The sequence below is a fragment of the Mastomys coucha genome, unplaced genomic scaffold (genome assembly GCF_008632895.1).
Source record: "Mastomys coucha isolate ucsf_1 unplaced genomic scaffold, UCSF_Mcou_1 pScaffold16, whole genome shotgun sequence".
Classification (NCBI taxonomy): domain Eukaryota; kingdom Metazoa; phylum Chordata; class Mammalia; order Rodentia; family Muridae; genus Mastomys; species Mastomys coucha.
This window is the reverse complement of record NW_022196898.1, coordinates 74,713,612-74,739,793: the sequence shown is the minus strand read 5'-3', so window position 1 is coordinate 74,739,793 and position 26,182 is coordinate 74,713,612. Positions and strand designations below refer to the sequence as shown.

Sequence of the window (26,182 nt, the reverse complement as noted above, 5' to 3'; positions counted from 1 at the left end):
TTACCTTTGACCTCTTCTGCTGTGATCACCATACTTCAGTAATCCTTTACCTAATCTTTCAGTGTTTCGCAGCTTTGGGGGAAACGTTGTCCTATTAGCTCCCTGTTTCTTTTGCTTTCTTCTTTTTAATTTTTATCTTGCCTTTATTTATTTGTTCGTTTGTTTAATTTATTTATTTTTGAGGAAAGAACTCTTGTAGCCCAGGCTAGCCTAGAACTTACTGTGTAGCGTGACCTTGAATTTCTGATATTTACTTTCTCAGCCTCTGGAGTGCTGGGATTACAGGCAGGTACGACCATGCATACTCAGGATCAAAACCAGGGCTTTGTACATGCAAGGGAAGTACTGTTCCAGCTGAGCTACAACCCCAGCCTTCTACTCCGTGTTTCTAATAACCGCAGTATAGCTTCTTGCCCTTTGGCTTAAGGTCAAGTATAATTCCTAAAACATTTCTATCCGGGGCTTAGTGACTTACATATGTTTCTTCTCAGCCTGAACACATCTGAGCAATTTTAGGGCCTCAGTTTGCTGCATTTGAAAAATTCCAACACCTACTAGAAGACATGGACACTGGAGTCAGATGAGAAAACTAATGATTTGCAACCTCGAGTAAATAACCTAACCAAGTGGATTCCATTTCACTGCATGTTGAACAGGGAGTAGATATTGGGCGTGGCGGTCTGCACTGGTATTTTGTTTGTGTTTGTTTGTTTTCTTTGGTGTCAGGCTTGCTGTGCTCTCATGCATCTTTTAAGATATGATTTGTGCTTATATAGAAATTAAATGTGGAGGTTATAGGCTGTATGTATGCTAGGTTTTAAACAATGGAAATTTTTTTCCTCTATAGATTAGAGGAAAAAATTTTTCATCATATGGCAAAACTCACTTATGATAACAAATATTTACAGGGATAGTTAAGTCACCCTGGAATAATGTCTGTCAAGGACACAACCTGCTTCAGAGTCCCACTCCTTTGCACCTACAGGGAAACCCAATTAGAGCATCTATTTTCAAGAACTCATATCACCAGAGACTGAAGTTACACTGGAGCAGGCAGGTAACAGCACGCCCTAAAAAACTGACCTAGCCAGGAACGTGCACATGGAGAGCTCACCCACATTCTGCTATTCTGTGAACGTCTACATCTGATCTAAAGCAGTCTGGCTAATATTTACATAAAGGGAGACTGAACTGGTTTCAGTAATTATGGTCTTGGAGGTGAGGTGGAATGCTCAGATTATATGGCATGGGCTCCAAAGGTTTTCCTTTTAGGTCTAAAAGGTCAAATTCAAAGCCAAATGCCTGTTCGATAAATCTTATGTCTAACTGGAATAACATGAAAACAAGTTCCTAACTGAAGGTTACTTTGCCAGTACGATGGATATACTGTCGCAGGGAGATCAAAAGTTCGAAGCTCACTGGTTTTGTTATCTAGGGAGTAGTAAATGTTTCAGAGTCCTGTTCCCTCCTTTGTTAAATGGAATGGATTTCAAAGATGTTCCTTTGAAGGCCTTTCTCGTTCTCCAGGCAAATTGCCTCTCTTGCTTTTCACTTCCTTTTTGAATGGTGACTAACTGTATCACCTTTAATAGTGACAGACTAATGAATGCATCTGTCCACTCCATCACTGTTTTTTAGTGAGTGTCTGTCTAGAAAGACAGAAGCAGCAGCAGCAGCAGCAGCAGCAGCAATCTACTTAGTGACCCAGTTTCTGACCCTGCTCCCATCAGGATAGGGTATGCTTCAGAAGTGTATCAGAAGCAAAGGTCTATATTCTTTCAATTATCTAAGAGGAGTTGGTCATTCACTGTACTCATTTAAGTAAGAATAAAGGGCTCCTTGATTTAAATAATCATAGATAAAGTTTGATTCTGGCTTTATGCATATGAAGATCCCCCCTGGTTATGCTCCTCCAGCAGGAGTGTGAGTCTCTGACTTGGTTTTTCAATTGCTTACTGGTTTTGGTATCTAGGGAGCAGCAAATGTTTCAGAATCCTGTTCTCTCTTTTCTTAAATGAAATGGATTTCAAAGATGTCCCTTTGAAGGCCTCTCTTGTTCTCCAAGCAGATCCCTCCTCTCTCTCTCTCTCTCTCTCTCTCTCTCTCTCTCTCTCTCTCTCGCTTCTCACTTCCTTTTTGAATGGTGACAGTGGCTACAGCACCTTTAATGGTGACAGACTAATGAATGCATCTGTCCACTCCATCACTGTCGTCTCTCCCAGGATGCTGTTGTAGACGCAGACACAGCTCTTCACACCCTTCAGCTCAGCTCACACTCAGTAGCTATCTCTAATGAATACTTGTTTGAAAGTGGTTCCCACACACAATTCATTTCTTCCCTGGACCGTTAAAGAGCTGCATGGACCGTTGAAGAGCTGCATGTGGATTTTCTGGCTAATAGTTACTCTTCTTGTCTATGAACAAATGCCTGCTAAGAAGTAACTTAAGGAAGGAAATGATTTATTATGATTCTAGGTTCAAGAGGACAAAGGTCATGGTGGTAGGGATGACATAGTGGCAGAAATGGCCCTAGGCTGACATTGTAACTTCCTCACATCTGGGGACCAGGAATCAGAGAGCAATTCTGGGCCAGGGTGTAAACTTTTGAGAACCACTTTCTCTTTTGAGTCTCTACATCCTAAAGATTCCAGACTATCCCATAAGCTAACAGGGTTGTGTTGCCTCATGGGTTTCAAGGTGTAAGCCTTAAGGTGTCATGCATGGGCATTGTGTTAGTTTGGGCTGCTATGAAAACAATGTCATAGACAGGATAGTGTACACAATTTATTCCTCATAGTTCTAGAAGATGGGTACCAGCAGCTCTATAGTCTTGATGTGGACCTGCTCTCTGGTATGTTTGTCTCTGAATTCGCAGAAAGCTAAGAGGAAAAGTGACCGCCTGTGATTTCTTAAAAGCATACTAAGCCCACAAAGGTTCCACCTCAAGGTCTGTTCTGCAGTAATTTTATGTGATAACTTGAAGAATAACTTGTGTGGTTTCCAGAAGAGACTGACATGTAACCCAGTAGACCAAGTCATGAAAATTCCTCTCTTCCTAATGTCTGAAGTCATTGTCTAATCCAGGTTGGTTCCAGGCTGCCAGAATCCAGATGGAATAAAAAGTGGATGGAGAGTGAAATGTCTCCTTTTCACTTGGGACTTCTGTCTCCTTCTTGTCCATCTTCTCACTCTTCCAGGTTCCCTTTGACACCTTCATCCTCAGACTCAACCACTTTCTTGGCTCTCCAGCTTGTAGGAGATTATCTTTTGAGACTTCTTGGCCCTCATAATTGTATGAAATAAAGCTGATGCCCATAATAAATTTCTTCCATTTATAGAAACCCCATTGGTTTTACTCCCTAATATACATCTCCAAAAGGCTCCAGATCTCACCACGCTTAAGTTTTCAATATTTCAAGTCTGAGTATCTCCAACATTCAGGCATAAGCGATAGCTACATGGGGCAGCAGTAGGAAGGAGACAGTTGATACATAGTCAGTCACACATGGTGATGTCTGAAGGCCAAGGACTTGGTCATTAGAGGATATACACCCATACTGCTCATCTGAGAAGGTCACTCTTCCCGACATCCATCGCTCACCCTGTCCTTCATGTGGATATGTCAGAACTTTTGATTCAGTTGTCAGTCATTCTTAATTTACAAGGCACTTCCTCTCAGTTTACTCTCTGTCTCTGTCTCTGTCTGTCTCTCTGTCTCTCTTTCTCTCTGTCTCTCTCTCTCTCTCTCAGAATACCTTGGGTGCCCCAGGTTTATGCTTCTATACCTTTAAAGAGAGATGCTCACAGTTTTCTGATGATTTTCATATTTAGATTGGGAGTTCTAGGGAAAAGGTGGCTTAATTCATGCCGGGGCTGCAACATGCTGTGCAGATCTCCCTTCATGCAGCAAGTACCCGTTGAATAGCTAAAGGAATAAGTGAAGGGTATCAAGGGGCAGACAAAGTGAGAGGCATGAAAGTTCAAAGGAGAGAGAGGAACTACCTCATACTGGTGTTGATGGTGAAACTGGGAGACAGGGAAACCCAGAAACTCTTCTGCCTGGTCCCTCACCTTCTGGCTAGAGAGACTAGTGTATAGAGCCTTCAGATCATCTCTAGAAGAGGAATAGTGCAGAACAGGGTGAAATAAGAGCATCAGGCAACCCAGGAACAGCTCCGGAGGTGGAAGGGCTGCAGATACCAGGGGCTTTGTGACTGTGAATTTTGAGATGAAGTTTCCCTTTGTTTACTACCGTTCCTTTTGCTATATTTCTCCCATTGAAAACAAAACCTCAAACCAAGATGCCTTAGAGAGCACCTTGAAAAGGGCATGCCCTACTTATGAGACAGGCACATTAGTGACTTCTCTTGTGAATAACTACCTGAGAAGCAACCTAAGGAGTGAAAGGTTCCTTGAGGCTCATAGCTTGAAGGAGCCTCCCACCATGGCAGAGAGGATGCTGTGCTGAGGGTAGATAGATATAGCTTGGCAGAGGGGATATGAGGCAGCTGCTCACAGCTCACATTGTCCACTAGTCAGAAAGCAGAAAGAGATGAGTTCCCTATTCATCTTGCTGTCTTTTTTAACAAGTCTAGTTCAAAATTCCAGACCACAGATGGTGCCACACACATTCAGGGTAAGTTTTTCTATGTCATCTAATATGCTCTAGAAACACCTACATAGACATGCTCAGAAGTTTGTCTCAGGTTGATTCTAAATTCTGTCAAGGGATTGGAGTGATGGATCTTTGAGTAAGAGTGCTTGCTCTAACAAGCGTGAGGACCTGAGTTCAAATCTCCAGTACCGAAGGCTTGTGTGTGCCTTGAGTCACGGTGCTGAGGGAGTAAATTCTGAGAACTCACTGGTCAGCCAGCCTAGTCCAAGTGATGAGTCTCCAGTTCAGTGAGAGAATACTTCTCAAGACAGTAAGGCAGAGAACGAGAGAGGAAGACACTCCACAAATTTCTCTGGCCTTTGCATACTCATACATGGCCACTTCTGTCTTGGGATTTTCACATGGAAATACACAGTACACACACTCATTCTGTCTGTCTGTCTATCTATCTGTCTGTCCCTAACACATACACACACACAAATGCCACACCCACACACCATCAAACTGGCAAGCAAGATAAAACATTGTAGGTATGCAATCTAAACTTATATTCTCTGTATGTCAAGAAGAGTCTGCAATGATCAGCCCAGTGACTTCTAACAGCTGATAAAATGGCAAAGAATTTATCCAGGAAGAGGATCTGGAGGAAAAGGAGAGTGGACAGAGGTGATCTGAGAACATGATCCCATAAATGTCAGAGGCTCCTTCCTCGTACTTCTAATCAACAGCATTTCTCTCTGCGCCTCCTCTGACTGTCCTTTAATTCCTCTCTTTCTAATCAGGCCAATGGCTTAAGTCCAGGAAATAAGATCCACTTCGCACTGCTCTGAACTTTGATGTAAACTGAGAGTGTCATTCATGTAACATTCTAAAGAGCACAGATGCGGTTGGCTACCATCGACTAGTTTCAGTTAAAAGCAGCTTCACGATTTCCGTGTCTAACACTCTGCAGAAATAGTTTTCCATGCCATGTGATATCAGTAAGAGAAGAATTGACTCCTTCTACTAATTCAGACCTGCCTGAGCCTTTTTCAGTCTCTGGCTCTTCTACCTCATAGGTGAGCACTTCCTCTGCGTTCAACAGCAAATGGGTAAAGAGAACAGAAAACCATGATGGGTGGGCTTTGCTAGCAAGCCCTGAAGGTGACAAGCAAGTCTCCTTACATTGTACAGGGTAGAGCCAAATCTCATAACTGCGATCAGTCACAATGAGATAGGAGACTGTGGCTGCAGTGGTTACGTAGGGTGGTCGAAGCAAAGCAGGCAAAACTGTATGACGCGGAAGAGTAGGACATTATAACGACTCCTCTCACGGTTATAAAAGCTGAAGTCCAAAATCAAGGCGTCATTCCAGAGGGATGGGGTCTGAGGATGTAGCTTAGTTGCTGGAGTCCTTGCCTAGCATGCACACAGCCCTGAGTTTGATCCCAGCACAGCATTAGTCTGGGTGTTTTAATCCTAGCACTCAAGAAGTAGAGGCAAGAAGATCAGCAAGTTCAAGGTAATTCTTTGTTAGAAATCGAATTTGAGGGCATTCTGAGCTGCATGTGACCTTGCTAGAGAGAGACAGAGAAAGAGACAGAGAAGAGACTGGGGGTTTGGGGCGGAGGAAGGAAGGAGGGAGGGAAAGATAGAGTGGGAAGGGTAATAGGTCATCTTTCTGAAGCTTTGAAGGACACCTCTCCACCCTCTCCGAGTTCTTGTGTCTGCTGACATTTCTTGACATTCCTTTCCTTGCAGTTCCTCCAGTTTCTGCCTCTGTCCCATGTGTCTCTGTGTCTTTGTGCAATCAGTCCTCTCTTCTTTGATGACACAGTCATTACATTAACCTGTAATAGGTTAGGACTTACTCTGAATCCTTATGGCCTCATCTGAGGGTGACTGGAACTGGAGAGACTCAGTTTCCAAATTCAGCCACATCCACACATATGAAGACATTGATTGAGGGGTAGCTTCGCTCAAGCAGTGGTGCACCTGCATGGCACCCTCAGAAGGAAAAAAAAAAAAAGGACTGGTGAATTCCTGTCCAGTTTTTGCTAAATTGTGAAGGTTTTCAGGGCAGAGGTATTGAGCACTTTACAAAGCTGAACCTTTTGAACTTTGTTTCTACACAAATGCGTTTGTATCATCAGACCGCTGTGGCTCACAAATGAACTTTGGAAGGTGATCTGTCTCAGAGGCATAACTGCTTGTTCTCCAAAGGGCTTTGTTCCACTCAGGAAAAAAAAAAGTCAGAGTTAGATTTTTAAAATACTATTATTTCTAATGGTCTAATAAAATAGAGCAGGCATACTAAAATTAATATAAGCACCTATAAATCTCCATGCCTTTACAGTGAACACGGCATAAAACCAATCAAGACCTCATCCTTTCCCTATATGGGTTGCCGACATGTGACTGGTTTCTGCTCCTGGCATTTTTCATCTCAGCCTTTGCTGTCTCCCTCACTGTATAAAGTGGCTGCTTTTCATTGAAGATAGTCATGATTTAATAAAAGCATAGTGGATTTAGACCAGAGGAATGTCATCTCTAGATTGTATTAACTTTGTTACCTTGGGCAAATCACCCAAGCTGCCTGTGCCCTGGTTTTCTTACCCATATTAGAATCAAAATGAGCCTTCTCCCCTTGTAGTTCTGAGAATCCCATAAAAACCAGGAAATAGTTATTGTGTGCATGGCTATAGATTCCTTGGTTCAGAAAAGGAAGAATAGAGAGCGCTGCACTCCTGGGGTTTCTATCCTGGAAGGAAAATAAAGAATTTATAAATAGTGAACTGTTATAGATTTAAGTAAGGCATTATCATCATTGCTATCCCAAATTCATGAGCTCCAACTTACAAATATGCTTTAAAATATGATTTGGAAAGTTTTACAGCTTCTAGGTAATAAGAACATAAATGAAAAACACACAAAATGAACAAACAAAAAAACCCCTAAGATTGAAAACATCTACCCTACAGCAATTTTGCTATAAGCTAAAACTCATGGTAAATATGAAAATGCTTTCTCTTTCTTTTCTTTTCTTCTTCTTCTAGGCAGGGTTTTTATGTATATTTGGCTATCCTGGAAGTTACTCTCTCTCTCTCTCTCTCTCTCTCTCTCTCCCTCTCTCTGTCTCTCTCTCTGTGTGTCTGCCTGTGTCTGTCTGTCTCTTGTAATTCAGGCTGGCCTTGAATTCCTAATCCTTCTACCTCCACTTCCCAAGTGCTCTGAATTCAGGAATGTACCCCCATATTCCTTCCTTTCCTTTTTTTTGCAGGCAGGCCTCACACTGTAGGTGTACACTTGCATTATTTATGAATTATCTGGTCTCAGACATTTAACAATAGAAAAAGATTGGGACAACCCCTCCCACAGTTTTCATAGATTATCTAAGGCTGAGGCCTGAACCTGGCTATTTAATGCTGTGTTTTGCCTCTATTGGAAGGTATGCCACAAGATATTAGTGGAACAGAATCAAGTTACCAGCTCATAAAGTGCTAAAATGAAGTATACTTGTTTCCAGTTTATAGAGACAAACAATGAGTATTCTCTTTGTCCACCCATTCTATAGACTGAGAAGCTGATTCTGACTTCCAAGAATGAACACTACACAGAATACCTCTCTGGTAGATCTAATTATTATAAACATCCTTCTCTTCCTCCTCTTCCTCTTCCTCCTCCTTTTTTTGCTGGTACCATAGTTCTTTTAATATGCTTGATAAGAACTTCGCCTCTGAAGACCTTACAGTAGCCATTGACAGTGTCGTCTAATATTTTCCCTTCAGATTTCTGGGGAACATGACCGCATGCCCAGGCACCTTGTATGAAACCTCATCTGTCTCTCATCACTCTGTGTCCTACTTTCTCGAATAACATTTACAACTAATAGTTTTGTTTCTCATCTGATTCCTGAATTACAATACAAACACTCTAGCGACAAACTTTTTTTTTTTCCTATTTCCTTCATTCCCATGGGCCTGGTGGAATCACATGGAGTGTTCCTGGTTCTTAGTTCTTGTACAGATTAGACATTACAATACATATTTATTGAGTCTTAGTTCAGATTTCTAGGCTCAGGTTGCTTGAGAAAAGTCAAGTAGGGAAATTTCCCTAGAGAAGGGGAGGGAATAGAGAGAGATGGGAGAGAGGATGGTGAAGAGGCACCGGACATCACAGAAATTTTGGTGTGGACTCTGATAACAATAGCTGTTACTCCTGGGAGCTTCTTATAGACATTCTGGTAGGGCTTCGTAACAGAACAAAGGAAGCCCAGAGTCTTTGCCCTGTCTGTGGGGATCCAGGTGTCACCGAGGAGTAGTATTTGTGGGATGGATTTGCTATAACAGAAGCAAGGGGAGAGAGGGGGCAGCAAGGTGGGTTGGCTTGGATGTGGCAGGCATCTCTGGACAGTGGAGCAGAGAGAAAGAACAGTGAGGAAATAATGAGGACTTTGGTGTTTGTTCGAGGTGTTTGTTAGAAGGTGAGCTCGTTTTCAGGGAAGAGCCATCTTTAAGGAAGACAAAACATCACCTTTGTCGTGATGGCGGCATTCCTAATAGAAGTGCAGTGATACTTTCTGTCTTCTAAGCTGACTTACATACATTATCTCCCTGGCTTAATTCTCCCTCCGTTTTTTACACTTTAGTATTCTGCATGCTGAACTTTGAGATTTCTAGGAATAAGGATGAGTCGTTAGCATGTGTGCTTGCAGAAAATATATCTGGCTCCGCTTGCACGCACAGTGTAGCATTAAATATAGAAATAGCCGCCTTGATCCAGCAGATGAAATTAGGATTCTTGTTATATAAGCAAACCACATAGTCTTATCAAGATTCATTCTGGAAAGTCATCTGAAAAGGTCCCTGAGATCAGAGCTTGTGTCTTATTCATCAGTAGATAGACTTGTGCTCAGATTTCTGTAATAGGTGTAAAATGTTTCGCCTCCACGACAGAGTTGCCTTACATATTTTACAGACCTGGGTTAACTGCTGTTAAGGAAAACCTTTGTGTTGGTTCTGAGAAAATCAGTACTCTCCCCTCCTTCTCTGTTATCTCTGGGCTGTTGTGTGGTAAGTGGGTGGAGCAGCGGTGTGGTGTTACAGGTGCTGTCAGAGCTTGCCTGGCACAGAGGCCCGGGAGGGAGTGGTCAGGTTGCTTGCTGGCTGTTCTGAAGCTTTATGACAGAAGTCATCCTTAAGCTGGGTCTTAAAAGGTTGACTCAGGTGAATAGCGTAAAAATGTAACTTTCTTATAATTACTTTAGGATATTAATAGCCTCCATTTCCTTGTCTGGACCCTCTACCGTGCACCCTTTTGGGTTCTGTCAAGTGTCATCATTTCCTTGGTATGCATTGTATCTGTTCTACTCAAGTACCTAGAGGAAGAAAATGAAGCGTAGGTTTTATGCGTGGCAGGCACAGATCCAGTAATGGGTGTGTCGAAAGCCAAGCAGCAGGGTTCTCCAAATTGCGCCTGTCCCGGGCTTTCTTTTTTTCCACGGTGTTCTTCATTGTAGCCTATACCCGGATGGTAATTGGATGAATCCGATTTAACAATGCAGTCAGATAAACAGTTGTGGCAGCTGCTGCCATGGCAACGTCACCATCCTCTCCCTCCCAGCGCGCGCCCCTTCCCCACCCCTCCTCCTGCTCCTGCCTGTCTCCTGCAAGTGCACGCTCGCCAGTGGTCTGTTCCCGCGGCAGCCGGGTTTGATGGCACAGCTATTTTCTTTCCAAACTGTTCAAAATGATGAACGAAGATGCAGCTCAGAAAAGCGACAGTGGAGAGAAGTTTAACGGTGGTAGTCAAAGAAGAAAAAGACCCAAGAAGGTGCATTGGCGGCTCCAGAACGTCTGTATATAAATGTGTGTGTGTGTGTACGCGCGCGCGGCGTGTGCATGTGTGTGGGGTGTGTGATTGTGTATGTGCATGCCATTACAAGGGCGGGGAAACCGTGGAGGCTTGGGGGTAACTAGCTATAGACAGTAGCAGCTCCAAGCTTTGCTTTGAGAGGCAGGTGCAAATGCCTGCTTTCTGGGATTCGGAATGAAGCCTGGGGTTCAGTATGGACCCATGACTGGAGCACGGTGAAGTGAGCATGAATAAGGTGTGCTTATTCCTCTGATGGATGCTTCGAGTGTTCACTGGCTACAAATCGTCTATTTATTTTTTCTTTGAATGACTGAGTTTAAGATCCAGAGTGTGTAGCAAGGTGGCTTGGAAAGCACAAGGCAGGTTTTTTTTGGCCAGCTGTGTTTGCCGGGTGAGGATCTTGAGATGGCTAGACGGGGGATGTCTTTTTGGTCCCACCCTGAGTGTGTTCTTCCTAATGAAAAGACTGTTGTGACAGGAGCCATAGCATTCCTGGCATGCTATTTCTTTGCTTTCTTACATCTTCTACCAATTCCTCTGTCATTAGCTTGATAGCTCTTTTAAAGATTAAGATAAACAGCTAAAGATATTACTGGCTGGGGGAGGGGTTGGGCATACAAAGCAGCGGGTAGGATTTCTTACCCTGATACATCCCCACAGCCTTGATTTTCATGGAAAAGACACCGGTGTATTGGGGGGAGGGTTGGGGAAGGGGGAGCGAGGCTGGGGGGGGCACTTGCAAACTAGGCAGCCCCACCCAAAGCCAGCACTTCTTTATGGCCCGACTCCCGGTGAGCTGTAGCCTTGTAGGGCTCCTCACCTCTAACAGAGATGCTTTCCAGAGTAAATTCTCCTAAGATCCCTTCATGTCCTGGATAGAAGAGATGGGCGGGGTATCCTATCGGATGCTCTCAGAAATGGTTTCTTCTTGATGGCTTTGGATTTGGAATGAGTAGATTACTAAAATAATAGTCATAAACAAATGAATATTTCTCACTTGGCTAATGTTGGGTGTGTGTGGAGTTTCCAAACTGCCGCTCTGTAGCATAATAAATGTCTCCCAACAAAAGTCTAAATAATTTGAGATCGCTGCTATTTTAAAAGACACAGCTAACAAGAGAGTGGTGCATTTGTTGTATAGTGTCATGTGGTCATGAGATCCCATGGAAACAAGCGTGCCCACACATGGCAGTTTTTAATAATAGCATGAAGACAGTGATGGCTGATAAAGGCAAATAGATAATTCAGGGAGACAGGAGCACAGAATCTTTAAGCAGCTGAGGGTTCTGGATTTCCTGTCACTGCAGGGTGTTTTTATGGAGTATTAGCTGATTGAGGTGGGGGGTGCGGATCTGCTGTACCTCACAGTATCCCTTCAAGATTCCCCTAGGCTTTCTCTGAAGTCTCTGTGCTGCAGGATAAGTAGTATCCTCAGGATTGCTAAAGGTGTGGGAAATGTGTCTCAAGGAAATTAGAAGCTCTCAAAAGATGGTAGTAAATCCATACGACCAAAGCCCTCTCAAAGTATTACAGAGCACTGAGACACTAAAACCTCTATGTAAAATACATTATATATATATATATACATATATATATATCACATATATATGTTTATATATATTTATATTATATTATTATATTATATTATTTATATTATATGTTTATATATATTTATATGTTATATAAATATATTTATAATATATTTATATATACTATATAAATATATAGTTAGGTTTCATTTATCTCAGTTGATCTTAGGACCTTATTTTTCCCAAATTTATAGCTAAGACAGAGCAATTAGTAGCAAATTTTGAATATATATATGTGTGCATACACTCAAACACTGTGAATTATTGAATGTTGAAAGACATTTCACCTAAAAAGAATCACTCTTGAATACATACTTACTACAAAGCAGAGAGGCCATGCATGCACACACCCTCATATAGCTGATGACAGTGGGCTGAATCTCAGTGCCCGCCGTTCCATTGGGAGCATACATCAGTACTCATCTGTGAAAAGAGGGTAATTGTACCCATGCTTGCCTGTCTTGTGAGGATGCAAAATAACCGATACAAAACTGTTTGAACACTATGTAACACATAGTTGATAACATTTTGTGTTATTCTTGTTTTCTTAATGGATGCTTAGCGTAGTAACCCTTTCAGAGGGAGTGCCTGTTATGCTTTCGAAAGAAGTAGGAATCACAGAATGTAACATGAGTGCTTAAAGGTTCATAGTGTTCCAAATACTGAAAGTTATATACTCTAATTTGAAATTACTTAAGAGGTATATCCTATACAAACCTTTGTGATGTATGTGAATGCATGACAGAGCTGCTTATTGTTTCATATAATTTTGCACTGCAGGTTACAAGTTTCTCCCTCCCTCCTTTACTCCCCCTCCCTTTTATCGTTTTCTATTTTTAAATTTACTTATTTATTCACTTTACAACACAATACCAATCCTGCCTCTCCTCCCAAGACCCCTCATCACTCAAGTCCTTCCCCCATTCCACCTTCTTCTTTTCTTTTGAGAAGGGAAGCTCCCCTCTGGGTGTCTCTCCTCCCATCACACACACACACACACACACACACACACACACACACCAAGTCTCTGAGGGATGAGGTGCATTCTCTACCCCTAAGACCGGACAAGGCTGTCCATTTAGGGGTGAGGGATCCCCGGGCAGGCAGGCCGCAGGCTCAGGGACAGCCCCTGCTGCAGTTGTTGGCAGATCTGCATGAAGACCAAGCTGCTCATCTACTACAGATGTGCAGGCAGCCTAGATCCAGCCTGTGCTTGCTCTCTGGCTGGTGGTTCAGTCTCTGGGACCCCCTAAGGGTCCAGGTTAGTTGACTTTGTTGGTCAATCTGTCCCTGTCTCTTTGGTCCCTCAATCCCTTTCCCAACTCTTCCTTAAAGTCTTTTTTTCCCCCTTTGGATGTGTGTGTGTTCATGTATGTGTGTGTGCGCACACATATGTGCACACAGAGAGTATAGAGGAGAATGTGTGGTGCTCCCAAGAAGACTATCTACTTCTTTTAGAGGATCTTTCATTAACCTGATGCTTCTTAGTGAGGCTAGACTGACCGATCAGTAATCCCCACGGCTACTCCTAGCCCTGCCTCTCTCCTCTTCTTCTGGGATTACAAGTGCACACACCCACAATTGTAAAAGTCTGTGGCTTGGGGGTTGAATGCAGGTCCTTACATTTACAGGGCAGCACTTTAGTGACTGAGTCATCCCTACCTCCCCAGCCTGTCTTTCTCCCCGTGGCAGCAGCAACTGGGTCTTGTGTGTTCTAAGAAAGCTCTGTACTACTAGATAGCATCCTTTTAATTTTTCACATATAAAAACTGGACCATTAGATGGTCTTTGGGTAGGAGATAACAACCAAGAGATAAGCACCCGGAAAGGTCGTTGAAGCTGAGGAAAGCAAGAGTTGAAGCAAAGGCATTCCTAGGCCTTCTTATTCAACTGTGGGTTTCTGCTAGAGTTTCATGGTGATCTGGTGGGGAATTCTAAGTATCCAGGATGATCGGTCACCAGCTTGCCTTGGCCCTGGTGGAAAGCCATCTACTCAGGTGGAGAGAGATCCATCTCCTCATCAAGTTCCTTGTGAACAAGCCTCTGCTCCAGTCGATGAAGAACAGATGGGCCACGACTTCTTTATACGCCATGAATGTGGTTCTAAGGGAAAGGATTGGAGGGTCTTTGGCCACAAGATTCATAGTGTTAGAAAACAGGTTCAAAGACTATTTTTTGGCCGGGTGGTGGTGGCACATGCCTTTAATCCCAGCACTTGGGAGGCAGAGGCAGGTGGGTTTCTGAGTTCGAGGCCAGCCTGGTCTACAAAATGAGTTCCAGGACAGCCAGGGCTACTCAGAGAAACCCTGTCTCGAAAAACCGGAAAAAAAAAAAAAGACTATTTTTTGTTTGTTTTTACTAGCAGAGTTTTGGTGAGTACAGAGATTTCTTCAGGGAATAACCTGTTGAGCTTTAGTAATGGAGTCTTTTAGTCTTCCCCAAGAAGTTGCCACTAGGAATTCACAAAACCGCTGTGGGGTTGACACATTGCGGTGAGCAGGAAATTTACACAGGTGAGAGCCAGTGGTCCACTGCAGTAAGAGGTACCCCGGGAGGCTCATGGGATATGGATGGATCTTATTGACAGGATTTGAAATAAAAAGGGATTCCCAGAGAATATAGGTTCAATCTCTGTTTGGCAGATATACTGTCAGAAAGCACGTACAATTCAGTGTTACTAAAGCCATGATTGGCAAAGACAAAGCCATCTTTCATTTTTCAAAAGAGAGGGTGTTCAGTGGCTTGGACTATGTCTGTGCTTTGTCTGTGTTTGAGCGTGATAAGAGTGAGGTACTGTTTCTGTCTTTCTCCTGCTGGTCACAGAGTGACCTTGGGAGATGTTGATGCAGCTGGAATTGCCCTCATTCAGCAGGACACCAAGGCCAGCTGCTGGAAGTTAGTGGCTCCTATTTTCATTCTCAAGCGTCAACACAAAGACATTTTTTTGCTAAGAGACGGATACATTTACTATTGCATGCTCTTTAGATCCAAGTTTAGAAAAATGTCGTGGCTAGTAGTGTTGCTAATATTTCAAAGAACAGTTTTCTTAAGGTACAATTATTTCACACAAAATAAGTATTAACAAAGACACAGAACTGAGGTTGATGTTCCCAGGTAACATGGGAAGAAAAGGCAGCTGCTTATGCCAACTCTAGACTAGATTCTGGGGCAAAGAAGAAACATTAGGAGCTCTGGAAAGGAAGAGGATAGAAATGTTTTACATCTAGTCTAAATCCCAGGTGAGTCCACAGAAACTTCTTATTCCACAAAGTTATCTTGGCTGATTGCATCAAAACAACCTAGAAGCACATTCTCGTTCAATGTGCTTTCCAACTTTATGCCAATAAGGTGGCAGTGACTTTGCCCTAGAATAGACCAAGGCAGGTTTACATAATTTACGGGAGAAAATGCAAATAGCCAAGCATCAGCCACACGTGACAGTCACTGAGGCTTGGTGATTTGTTCCAAGACAAGTAAACAAATAAGGAACTTCATAACTACTTTTGTCATTTGGGAAAATGTCTGTGTACAGATAAAAAAATAAAGGGATGGAGAAATGGCTCAGTAGTTGAGAGTACTGGCAGCTCTTTCAGAGGACCACGGTTCAATTCCCAGCACCCATATGGCAGCTCACATCTATCTGTAGCTCTAATTCCAGAGGACCTGGTACTTTCACAGACACATACTTAGGCAAAACACTGGTGTACATAAAATAAAAATAAATAAATCTTAAAAAATAAAATAAAATGAAAGCATTGTTGTTTTTAACAGGGTAGTGGTATGAACTAGCTTTGTAAGATACCCTATATTCATTTAAGGTGGTTTGATGCCGAATATTGGAAAATTCACAAATCTTGTGACTTTTTCATTATCTATGTGTTTAAAATAATTTTAACACTTATCTATTTTCTGTGTTGGGCTAGAGGCACACGTGGCGCAGAGCACACATGGAGTTCGGAGGTTACATTGTGAGAGTCATTTCTCTTTCCACTGTGTAGATTTTGGGATGAAAGTCAGGTTACCAGCCAGACCTCGGTATTTTTACTTCTCTTGTTATGGCCTAACTAGAGAGGTGACAGATGTCACCAGATGTGTGACTGGAGTGTTGAAAGCTAGAGATGCAAGCGAGAAACACACCAAAGACCTTATTTTTACAGCAGCCACCCAGCATGGCTCAGTGAAGTCTGAGAGCTGACCCAGCATTTGAATGTCCACATGCTCATGCGGTCAGATTGGTTCTGAATTAAAGTTGGCGTCTTCCGAGTTCAATCAGATGTGGAGAGGTTTTCACGCATAATTTTTCCTGAATAATATCTCCACTTCTTCAGTTTTCCAAATAACTTAAAAATTGACCTTTTGTTAGAACATCAATTCGTAAGACAAAATGGTCTACGTTGCCTGAAGACAGCAATTCTCTTTACCGAAGGTATGTCAAATGACCATCTGTCAGGGATGATGGAATTTTTATTGGATGGGAAAATTCCTCCTAGCTTGCCTTCTGTGAATTTTCTGTATTTTTTCTTTTATCTACTCATCTTTATGATTCTTTGCATTGGTGATTTCATGATTTGATAATAATTTACCTTATAGTATCCCGATGAGAGTGGTAGGTTTCAAAGTATTTTTTGCTCACCAAAATTACCAGGACTACCTGGTCACTGCCCAAAGACTATGTTTCTTTGAACCCACTTCAAACGTGCTATATCAGAACATCTGGGGAATTTTAGCAGGCTCCTATCTCTTATCTCATTCAAGTTTAGTTATTACCTTAGAGTGGTCAGTGGGGACTATGCTTTATCATAATAATAATAGCTCTTTAACTGGGCATGGTAGTACTTGTCTGCAATAGAGACGTGAATATTCACTGTTCAAGGTCAGCCTTGGCTAGCATAGCAATGAAGGTCAACTGCGTCAAGACAATCAGAACAATGTAAAATCAATTAGTTAACATTCAGAAAATAAAGGAAAGACAAAATCTCTGGTTAGAATTGATACATTGTGATTCCCTGGCTCTTACAGTCAGCCTTTCATTGACACACTGAAATGGAAGCCATTTTTATTTTCCTCTTCTGACTGAATCCTAGGATTGCTTTCCATTTATTCTCCTGAGTTCTTGTCCTGTTTAACCATTCCCATATTTGGAGCAGTTTCGCCCATGGAAATCAGGTTGAGCTAAAGTGCAAGCACTCATGCTCACAGGTTTTGCTCTGTAGCATAGGATGGTTTTGAATTCTTGCTTCCTTGCCTCAGCCTCCCCAGCGCTAGGGTTATGGTTGAATGCCACCACACTGGCTTTTCCTGTCTCTTGAAGAGATCCTTTCATTCTCCTTGGAGATGTCCTCGTTCTTCCCTCTAATGTTATTTCTTATCCTCAATGACCACACTTTATAAAATGCTCACTCCTAATCTATGAGAATACGTAAAACAGACTTTCTTCTTGGCTATTTAGACTGTCCCATCAAGCAGCATTTCTTGGCTTCCATACCTTGTGATAATTCCCTGTATATAGTCCTGGGAATTGGTGTAGACAGACAACATACTTGGCTTGGAACATCTACATAAAATAGATGGAACAACACAAAAATGTGGGTATCTTTGCCTAGATTAGGCACACTCACTTAAGCTAGCATATACGATTTATACTGCTTTCATGATTGTGGTCTAATGTTCTCTTGAGGAACTCTGTAAGCATGGGACTCTCAATATTTGCTCTATGACCTGTTCTTCTCACTCAAGTCTTATGGAGCATTGGAGGTCTCCTTCCTTCATTGTAAACTTCCTAAGAAGACATATCATTGAATTTTGAATGGGACTTCACATTGCTAATCCTCATCTCTGTCTTGTCATGATGCAGAATACGTGAAATTATGAAAATGCTTATAGCTAGCTTGCCTTCCCACTGTCTACTTGATTAGGCAAAGTTGGCCTTTCAATGAAACTTGGTATTTTGATAGAAAAAAAATCTTTTGTGTAATTGAGACAAGTAAATATCATAAATGATTCTTTTTACCTGAATTCCATTAATACTCCCCATCTTTTGAAGGAAGTTCATTCTTTTACAACCAAAGTAAGATGGTAAAATACTATCTAGTTAATAACATGCTGTAATCCAGGATTGGGCATGGCGGTACATGCTTGTCATAGCAGCCGTTGGGAAGCAGAGGCCAGGCGATCGCTGTAAATTGGAGGCCAGAGTGGTCTACATAACAAGTCTCAGGCTATCCTGGGCTGCATAATATAGTGAGACTCTAAGTCATCCTCTCTCTCTCTCTCTCTCTCTCTCTCTCTCTCTCTTTCTCTCTCTCCCTCTCCCTCTTCCTTTTCCCCCCACCCCCCCCCCACAATTCTAAATCTGAGGGGTAAAATATTAATCATCAGGGATAATTTTTTGTTTGTTTCAGTACTGGGATTCAAACTCTGGGTCTTGTGTATATGAGACAAGTTGTTTTCCAGTAACCTGAAAACCAGATCTGGGTGGTTTTTATTTTATTTTATTTATTTATTTATTTTAAACATTGACTCACTAGATATCTTCGACTGGCTTGAATTTGCTATGTAGACTAACCTGGCCTGGAACTCACAGGAAACTGTCTACCTTTGCCTCACAAGTGACAGAATTACAGGCCTGTGCTATCAAGTCCAGCTTTCCAGACCTGTTTTGTTATTGTTTGTTGTTGTTTTTCTTCATTTGTTTTGTTGTTTATTTTGGCTTTTCAAAATAGGGTTTTTCTAAGTCTTCCTGGCTGTCTTGGGACTTGAACTGTAGACCAGGCTGGCCTTGAACTCAGAGATCTGCCTGCCTCTGCTTCCTGAGTGCTGAAATTAAAGACATGCTTCACCACCTCCTGACTCAAATCTTTTCTTTTAATTCATGTTTTTCTTTGAACTCACACACAGTTAATGACTTCTCCATATTAATTTGTGTTTGTAGTCATTAAGATGAAGACCGTGATTTCTTACATTTGCTTAATGAGCTTTGGCTTCCAAGAATCAGTCAGTTCTAATCAGTTTAATGCAGGTGTTTCTTCCTCCTGAGTTAGAACGATGCCCTGATGTAATAATTTGATCTTGATTTGCTGGGTGTATCTCACTGTGATAGGTGCCAGACGACAATGGGATGAAAGTCAGTGTAGGTACGTACCTCCATGGAATTTACAATCCAAGTGAACATTACTATCCAAGAATAAAGTTATAAGCAATCCAGAGAAATATTTATTTTTATTAGATATTTTCTTTATTTACATTTCAAATGTTATCCCCTTTCCTGGTTTCCCCTCCAAAAAAAAAAAAACACCAAAAAAACCAAAACCAAAACAAAAAACCTATTTCCTCCCTCCTCCCCCTGCTCACCAACCCACCCTCTCCCTGTTCCTGGCCCTGGCATTCCCCTACACTGGGGCATAGAGACTTCATAGGACCAAGGGTCTCTCCTGCCATTGATGACCGACAAGGCCATCCTCTGCTACATATATAGCTGGAGGCATGAGTCCCACCATGTGTACTCATTGGTTGGTGGTTGAGTCCCTGGGAGCTCTGAGGGTACTAGTTAGTTCATATTGTTGTTTGTCCTAAGGGGCTGCAAACCCTTCAGTTCCTTGGTCCCTTCCTCTAACTACTTCACTGGGGACCCTGTGCTCAGTCCAATGGATGGCTGTTGGGCACTGTCAGAGCCTCTCAGGAGACAGCTATCTCAGGTTCCTGTTAGCCAGCACTTGCTGGTATCCACAATAGTGTCTGGATTTGGTGATTGTATATGGGAAGGATCCCCAGGTAGGACAGTCTCAATCCAGAGAAATACTATAGTGCCACATCATATCATAAGGGCCATGACTGGTAGGATAAGCATTTGGTAGTACAGTGTCAACCTATAGAATTCTGCCCGACTCTACGTAATTCTACAGAACAAGAGGTCAGTGTGAGCTTGTTAAAATGGTAACCCCATGGAGTGGCCACGGTGCTGAGCAAGCCCTGGATTTTGCAGACACTTGAGATTGAAGAGCTTGAACTTACAGGTACTTTTCAGCCACATGATTCCTGGGCCACTTTAGAAGTTAGGAAACTGTGAAGAGAGATGCCACAGTATAGAGACATAAAAACTGGAGGATGAACCATGACAGGGGTGGGTGCATTCTCCCCTCGCTTTAGGTGTCTGTATGCTTTGAGCTCTCTTCAGTTGCAGGCTTCCAATTCAGAATCCTGTTTGTTCGGGGAGACTTTCTCTGTGCTCTTCTCCTAAAGTATTCAGCATTCATTTTACTTAGCATATTTTCCCTTTTTTATGTTTATGCTTGTAAACTACTTGTGCAATTAGTAGTAAATTCCAGCTAATATATCTTTAGATCAACCAGGCCTCATGGATGCTTTTAAAAGTTATTCTCCCTTCAAGTAGCCTGCTACTGTGCAAAGGGGGCGTGGTAATCCAGGAAGCAATCATCTGGAACACTCTTATCAGACTTTGATTATCATTTGCATGCACTATCATAACGTATTATTTAAACATTATTGGTAGCAATGTAGTTTTGTGGCAGAAAATCGAATTCTTCCTGAGTCTCTTGTTGGATTTTTTTTCTAATCTTTGAGTGAGAAATGGATGACACTTCTCTGTTCTCCAGTTCCTGATCTATCTAGCCTGGGCTCTCATGTTCTTCTTTGTCCTCCTTTGATGGAAGAAAGAGGGACTCCTATCCAACCATTGTACCTCTGGCCACTTTTCACTTTTTGCTCTACACCTCTAAAGAGGAACACTCATCTCCACCCCCACTTGAGGAAACACTCAAGATCAAGATGAGAGAGAGAGAGAGAGAGAGAGAGAGAGAGAGAGAGAGAGAGAGAGAGAGAGAGAAGTTGAAAGACCCAGAGCCAAGGGTTAGGGCCTGTGTTAGTATTGAGAGTTTGAAGAAATCCAAAATAATTTGTGTGTCATCCCGGGATGTTCTGACCAGTGCTGTGGGCAATAGTGTAACCATTCACCATAATGTTCATTTTTTGCTCAGTTTTAATAAATATTTCCATGTGGCAGTTTGAGCCTGTTTAGGTGACGATGTTCCAAATATTTTTATTAAATTCATTTTAATGGACACATGAAAAAAGTATATTAGTGACATATACTGTGCACATATTGTATGGTGTCCAGATGTTTGTCTCATTATTCATTTTTTGTTCAAATATTTGTCTCATCAGACATTTATCATTTTAGAAAAAGGGTCTCATTTAGTCTAGACTTTCCTGAAACTTGTTATGTAGCTGAGGATGCCCTAAACTTCTAATGTTCCTCTGTCTCCTTCCTGAGTGCTGGTATTATAGGCCTTTGCCACTGTGCCTGCCTGCTCTTATCCAGTTATGGGGATCAAGGTTATGTTTCAACAACACTATTTGAGGCAAACATTCAGAGTCTAACTTAATTTTTTTCACATTTAATTATCATATTAGATTTTGTAGAACCTAACAAGATTGTATAGTTCTCTCTTTATACATATATTTTTTCTTAAATCAGTGACAGCCTATATATATGTATATATATGTATATACATATCATATATGTCATCTGCCTATCTATCTATCTATCTATCTATCTATCTATCTATCTATCTATCTATCGACCTAGCTAGCTATCTACCTATTGGATATATATATATGATATATACATATGATATGAAATACACACACATATATGTCTCATATGTCCTATATATTAGACAGGGTATAGCCATTTAGTCCAGGCAGCTCTCAAACTGAAATCCTTGTGATATCTATCTATCTATCTATCTATCTATCTATCTATTCATACATATGAATGATTATCTACAAATATAAAACTATAAACATATGTATATAATTTATATTGTATGTATTATATGTGCTCTTAAATCAGTAAGATCCTAAAGGTGAGGTATGTATATGAACTTGGTCCATGTGTTTCTTGTATTTATAAAGTATAGTAAATTTAACTAGTATTTTTATGTATAACATCATAATCTACCATATGTTGTCATATATATGAAAAGTTATCTAAAATGATAATATAAATAGCGTATAAGCCTTGGCTCAGCAAGACAGCACAGCAGGTGAAGGAGCTTGTCACAGAGTGTGATGATGTGAGTTTGATTTCTGTAGTTCAAAGATTTTTGTAGGAAAGAACTGACTCCCAGGAATTGTTGTCTGACCTCCACGTGTACACACACACACACACACACACACACACAATCCAAGTGCATACACACTTAAGAAATAAGTGTAAAAGATTATTTCAAAGAGAATGAGTTCTGTTGCACATAATAAGGAAATTTCCACAATGGTACAAAAAAGCAAATTGGTAGGTGATTCTTGTTGAAATACTTTGTCATTCAAGTACGGAGGTTAAGATTTGAGGAACTGGTTGGCTGATAGCAGTATCTATGCGGGGGTGGGGTGGGGGGTGGGGTGGGGTGGGGCTTAATGTCAGTTTGTTTTCACGGTTTTTGAGACTCTGAAAACCGTGTTTGAATACTATTGATAACACGTTATTAAATAACACATAGCTAAACCCTGAGACTCAGAAGAACTCCACATTATGAGATTTTGGGGTGAGTGGGCCTGGATTTTGATTTCAATTGTTCAGCTATCCAAAATGTAACACCAGCCTTTCTACTACAATGCCAATATAATCCCACTGCTTTTGTTGCTGTTGTTGTTTGAGACAGGGTCTTACTATGTCATCCAGGTTGGCCTGGAACTCACTACGTGAATCAGGCTTGCCTTGAACCATATGTTGGGGTTAGAAGTAGAAGTCCCCATGTCTACCTGTCAGCTGCAGAGAGCAGCTGACCAAAGTGAGAAAATGCAGAAGAGTGCTAGGCATAGGAATGCCTAGCTTCAGCATCGAAACAAGCATCTTAGAATGGTTGTTTTTGTGACACAGCTTTACTTGTTAAAACCACTTGCTTCTTAAATATCCGAAAGAATTCTGGTACCTTTAGAAGGTACATAAAAACAATTGGAAGATTAATGTAATTAAAGAAGCATGGAGACCTGCATTACAAGCTTTTTTTTTTTTTTTTTTTTTTTTTTTTTTTTTTTGAGACAGGGTTTCTCTGTGTAGCCCTGGCTGTCCTGGAACTCTCTCTGACCTGCATTGCTTTGTACTTGAATACATTATGCTTTGCTCAACGGACTGAGCCACTTAATGATAAAAATTACTGGGACAGTATTTTACAATGACAATAGATAATATATATTGATATATATGCTGAGTTCAACATAGACTAATTTGGCCTTGTATTATTGTACTGGCTGGTTTTGGGTGTCAACTTGACACAGGCTGGAGTTATCACAGAGAAGGGAGCTTCAGTTGGGGAAGTGCCTCCATGAGATCCATCTGTGGGGCATTTTCTCAATTAGTGATCAAGGGGGAAGGGCCCCTTGTGGGTGGTGCCATACCTTGGCTGGAAGTCTTGAGTTCTATAAAAGAGCAGGCTGAGCAAGCCAGGGGAAGCAAACCAGTAAGGAACATCCCTCCATGGCCTCTGCATCAGCTCCTGCTTCCTGACCTGCTTGAGTTCCAGTCCTGACTTCCTTTGGTGAAAAACAGCAATGTTTTTCTCCCCTTTCCTCCCCAACTTGCTTCTTGGTCATGATGTTGGTGGAGGAATAGAAACCCTGACTAAGACAATTATCTTCATAGAATTCTCATCAAGAGTACTATATTGTCTCTGTCATATGTTCTTAGGAAGGATGGTTATTTGCTTTTCTTCAGTTAGGAAAGAGTCCTGTCATTTACCTAGTTGGGTCTCAGATTGCAATCCCCAGTATCCCATCACTCACAGCCATTATCCTCATACACTGAGGAGACTGGTATGGAGATGGAATAAAACACTCCCTGTTTGACCCCACGAATATACTAAATGGTGAGCCATGCTGTGAGTCCTGGTCAAACTGACAGCTCTGCAATCTCCCACCCTGCCCCGTATGTGAACGAAGCAAAGTCATACAGCTGAAATCAAATGAAGTGTACCAGAGGGGTTTATGATGATAACTCATCTCATTAATATGTTACCGTGGTTTGGAGGAGCTAAATGTCCTTGATACTCTTGGGCATCTGAATAATTGGTGCTAGCAGGTTTAGGAGGTGTGACCTTGCTGGAGGAAGAGTGTCACTGTGTGGGCTTTGAGGATTGAAAAGTTGTGCACTGTTTCCAGTGTGGTCTCTCTGTTTGGGGATTGCTGCTCAGGGTGGGAGTCCTCCGTTCTGAGCTTCCAGCTGCTGCCACATGTCCCCATCTGGAACCATGAGCCTAAGTAAACCCTTTTATAATTTGCTTTGGTCCTGGTGTTTTATCACAGTAGTGGAAAAGTAAGAAAGATATGCTTTTCCTGATTGGCCAGTGAATTTAAAAAGCTATTCAAAACAAAAAACAAAACAAAACAAAACAAAAAACCCTTTTCCAAGTACCATTCAAAGCATAAATCCAAGTGGGAGAATTCTTTTTATGTCATTGTTGACTGCAACCATGAACCTTTTTAGAATATAGAAGTTAGATCTGAGTTCTCACAGAGAGACACTTGAATGGCTTTGTGGCGTGAATGTGGTGTTTTTGATATTGATTTTAGAGAATGTAGATCGTTTAAAATTGAGTTTTACTTTTTTAAACAACAAAATTGCCCTTAAAATCTTTTGGGTATAACTCAGGTGGTTTGCTCAGTAAAACATTTACATTTTAATACAAAAGTACAAAAGATCCTGTAAAGCATGAGAAACATTCCTTTTGTTTTACAAACCAGGCCTAGGGAAGTCTTCCCAGCCTCATCTCTCCCTTACCTCAGAGATATTGTTTTTGGGACAAAACCAGTGTTGTCACAGTTCTACAGGTATGGTTCAAAGTAATTTTAAACTTGGGGTTTATAGAGAGTCAAAGTCATAGAGTAGAGTTATAGTGTTTTAAGAGGTTGTTTTCCCCTCTACATTATTGTAGTTTTAAAGACTTTATTTGTCTCTACACAGATAATTAACTACGTGCTATATAATCATTGTTTTTAGAGTGCTAAAATCAAACTTTTAATTTACCAATATATATATAGCTCAGTTTACAATTGCTTAGAGTTGTTACCTTTTTAGATATTACTAATTCTCAAATTTTACAATTGTTCATGCTTATACAACTAAAGTTAAGAGAAAGTACTGTTCCTTTAGAGAACTGTCTTTAGATATCTTAAACTGCCTAGACAATACCTTTAAGAGAATGCTACATCAAATTTATATTCCAGGCAGATTATAGACTTTACACAAAAATAATTGGCCATGTAATTTTACTCTTTACATCATCATAATGGTAATGGCTTGTGATGATAATTTGATATTTTTAAAAAATATTTTTAATTTTAAAGATTAACTATTGATACCTTAACAAGAAAAAAAACAAAAAAAATGTGTAGTCATTGTCTACATTAATTTTCTATGTTTGGTGTTCCTCAATAGATTAAAACAGTTATTAGAACTGACTATTATGGTCAGACATTTGAGATGTTTTGTTAACAATTTAATGTTGCCCATATTACTGAGATTTCCTAATTTTCTCAGAAACAAGTATTTTTAAAGAAATTTTAAGTTCAGATGCCAAGTATGGCACCCTACAACCAGACATAATTATGCCATGAAATAATCTTTTTTACTAGAGCCTAAAAAGGCCCAGATGTCTTAATCACCTCGAGAAGAGGGTGTATTATGTTTTTTCCACAAAAAGCCCTACAGCCACACAAACTCGCTGAGAAGAGGAGGGAGAAGAACAGAGAAAACAGAAGCTAACAACTGACAGAAATAGAAAAGCAGACATCCACCACAGACTACAACAACAAGAACCGCTAATGCTGCTGCTGTTCAGTCAAATTTGTTTAGACTTATTGCTGCTAATGTGAATTTTTCTTGTGTGTCTTATCTTTATGCTATGTTGTTTAAAAGTTAGGTTAGCCACTAAGTGTCATACATCATTTCAATAAACTAAGGCCCATTTACAGAGAGTGTAGAAAGATACAGATATTTCTTACGATATAGAGCAATTGAAGACAAAAATTTCAGATATTAACAAAAGTCTTTTAGATACTTAGAACATTGATGAGTTGGCCAGTAAATTAAAAAAAAATAATAATTTAAACA

The 26,182-nt window shown here is 41.0% G+C and overlaps 1 protein-coding gene across 42 annotated transcripts in view; it reads left to right on the top strand.

The window, feature by feature from the left end:
• Ank2 (ankyrin 2) overlaps positions 1-26,182 on the top strand; it is a 576,750-nt gene that overhangs the window by 268,386 nt on the left and 282,182 nt on the right. For 4 of the 42 annotated variants that reach the window (XM_031375438.1, XM_031375433.1, XM_031375426.1 and 1 more), the window contains exon 1: positions 10,236-10,426. The exons of 32 other annotated variants lie outside the window; for them this stretch is intronic. In XM_031375438.1, coding sequence (XP_031231298.1) covers positions 10,343-10,426 — 84 coding nt within the window. In that variant the 5' untranslated portion in view covers positions 10,236-10,342. Of the gene's footprint in view, positions 1-10,232; positions 10,448-26,182 lie in introns of those variants that run through there. 6 more of the 42 variants (XM_031375412.1, XM_031375404.1, XM_031375398.1 and 3 more) reach the window with 3 other exon arrangements.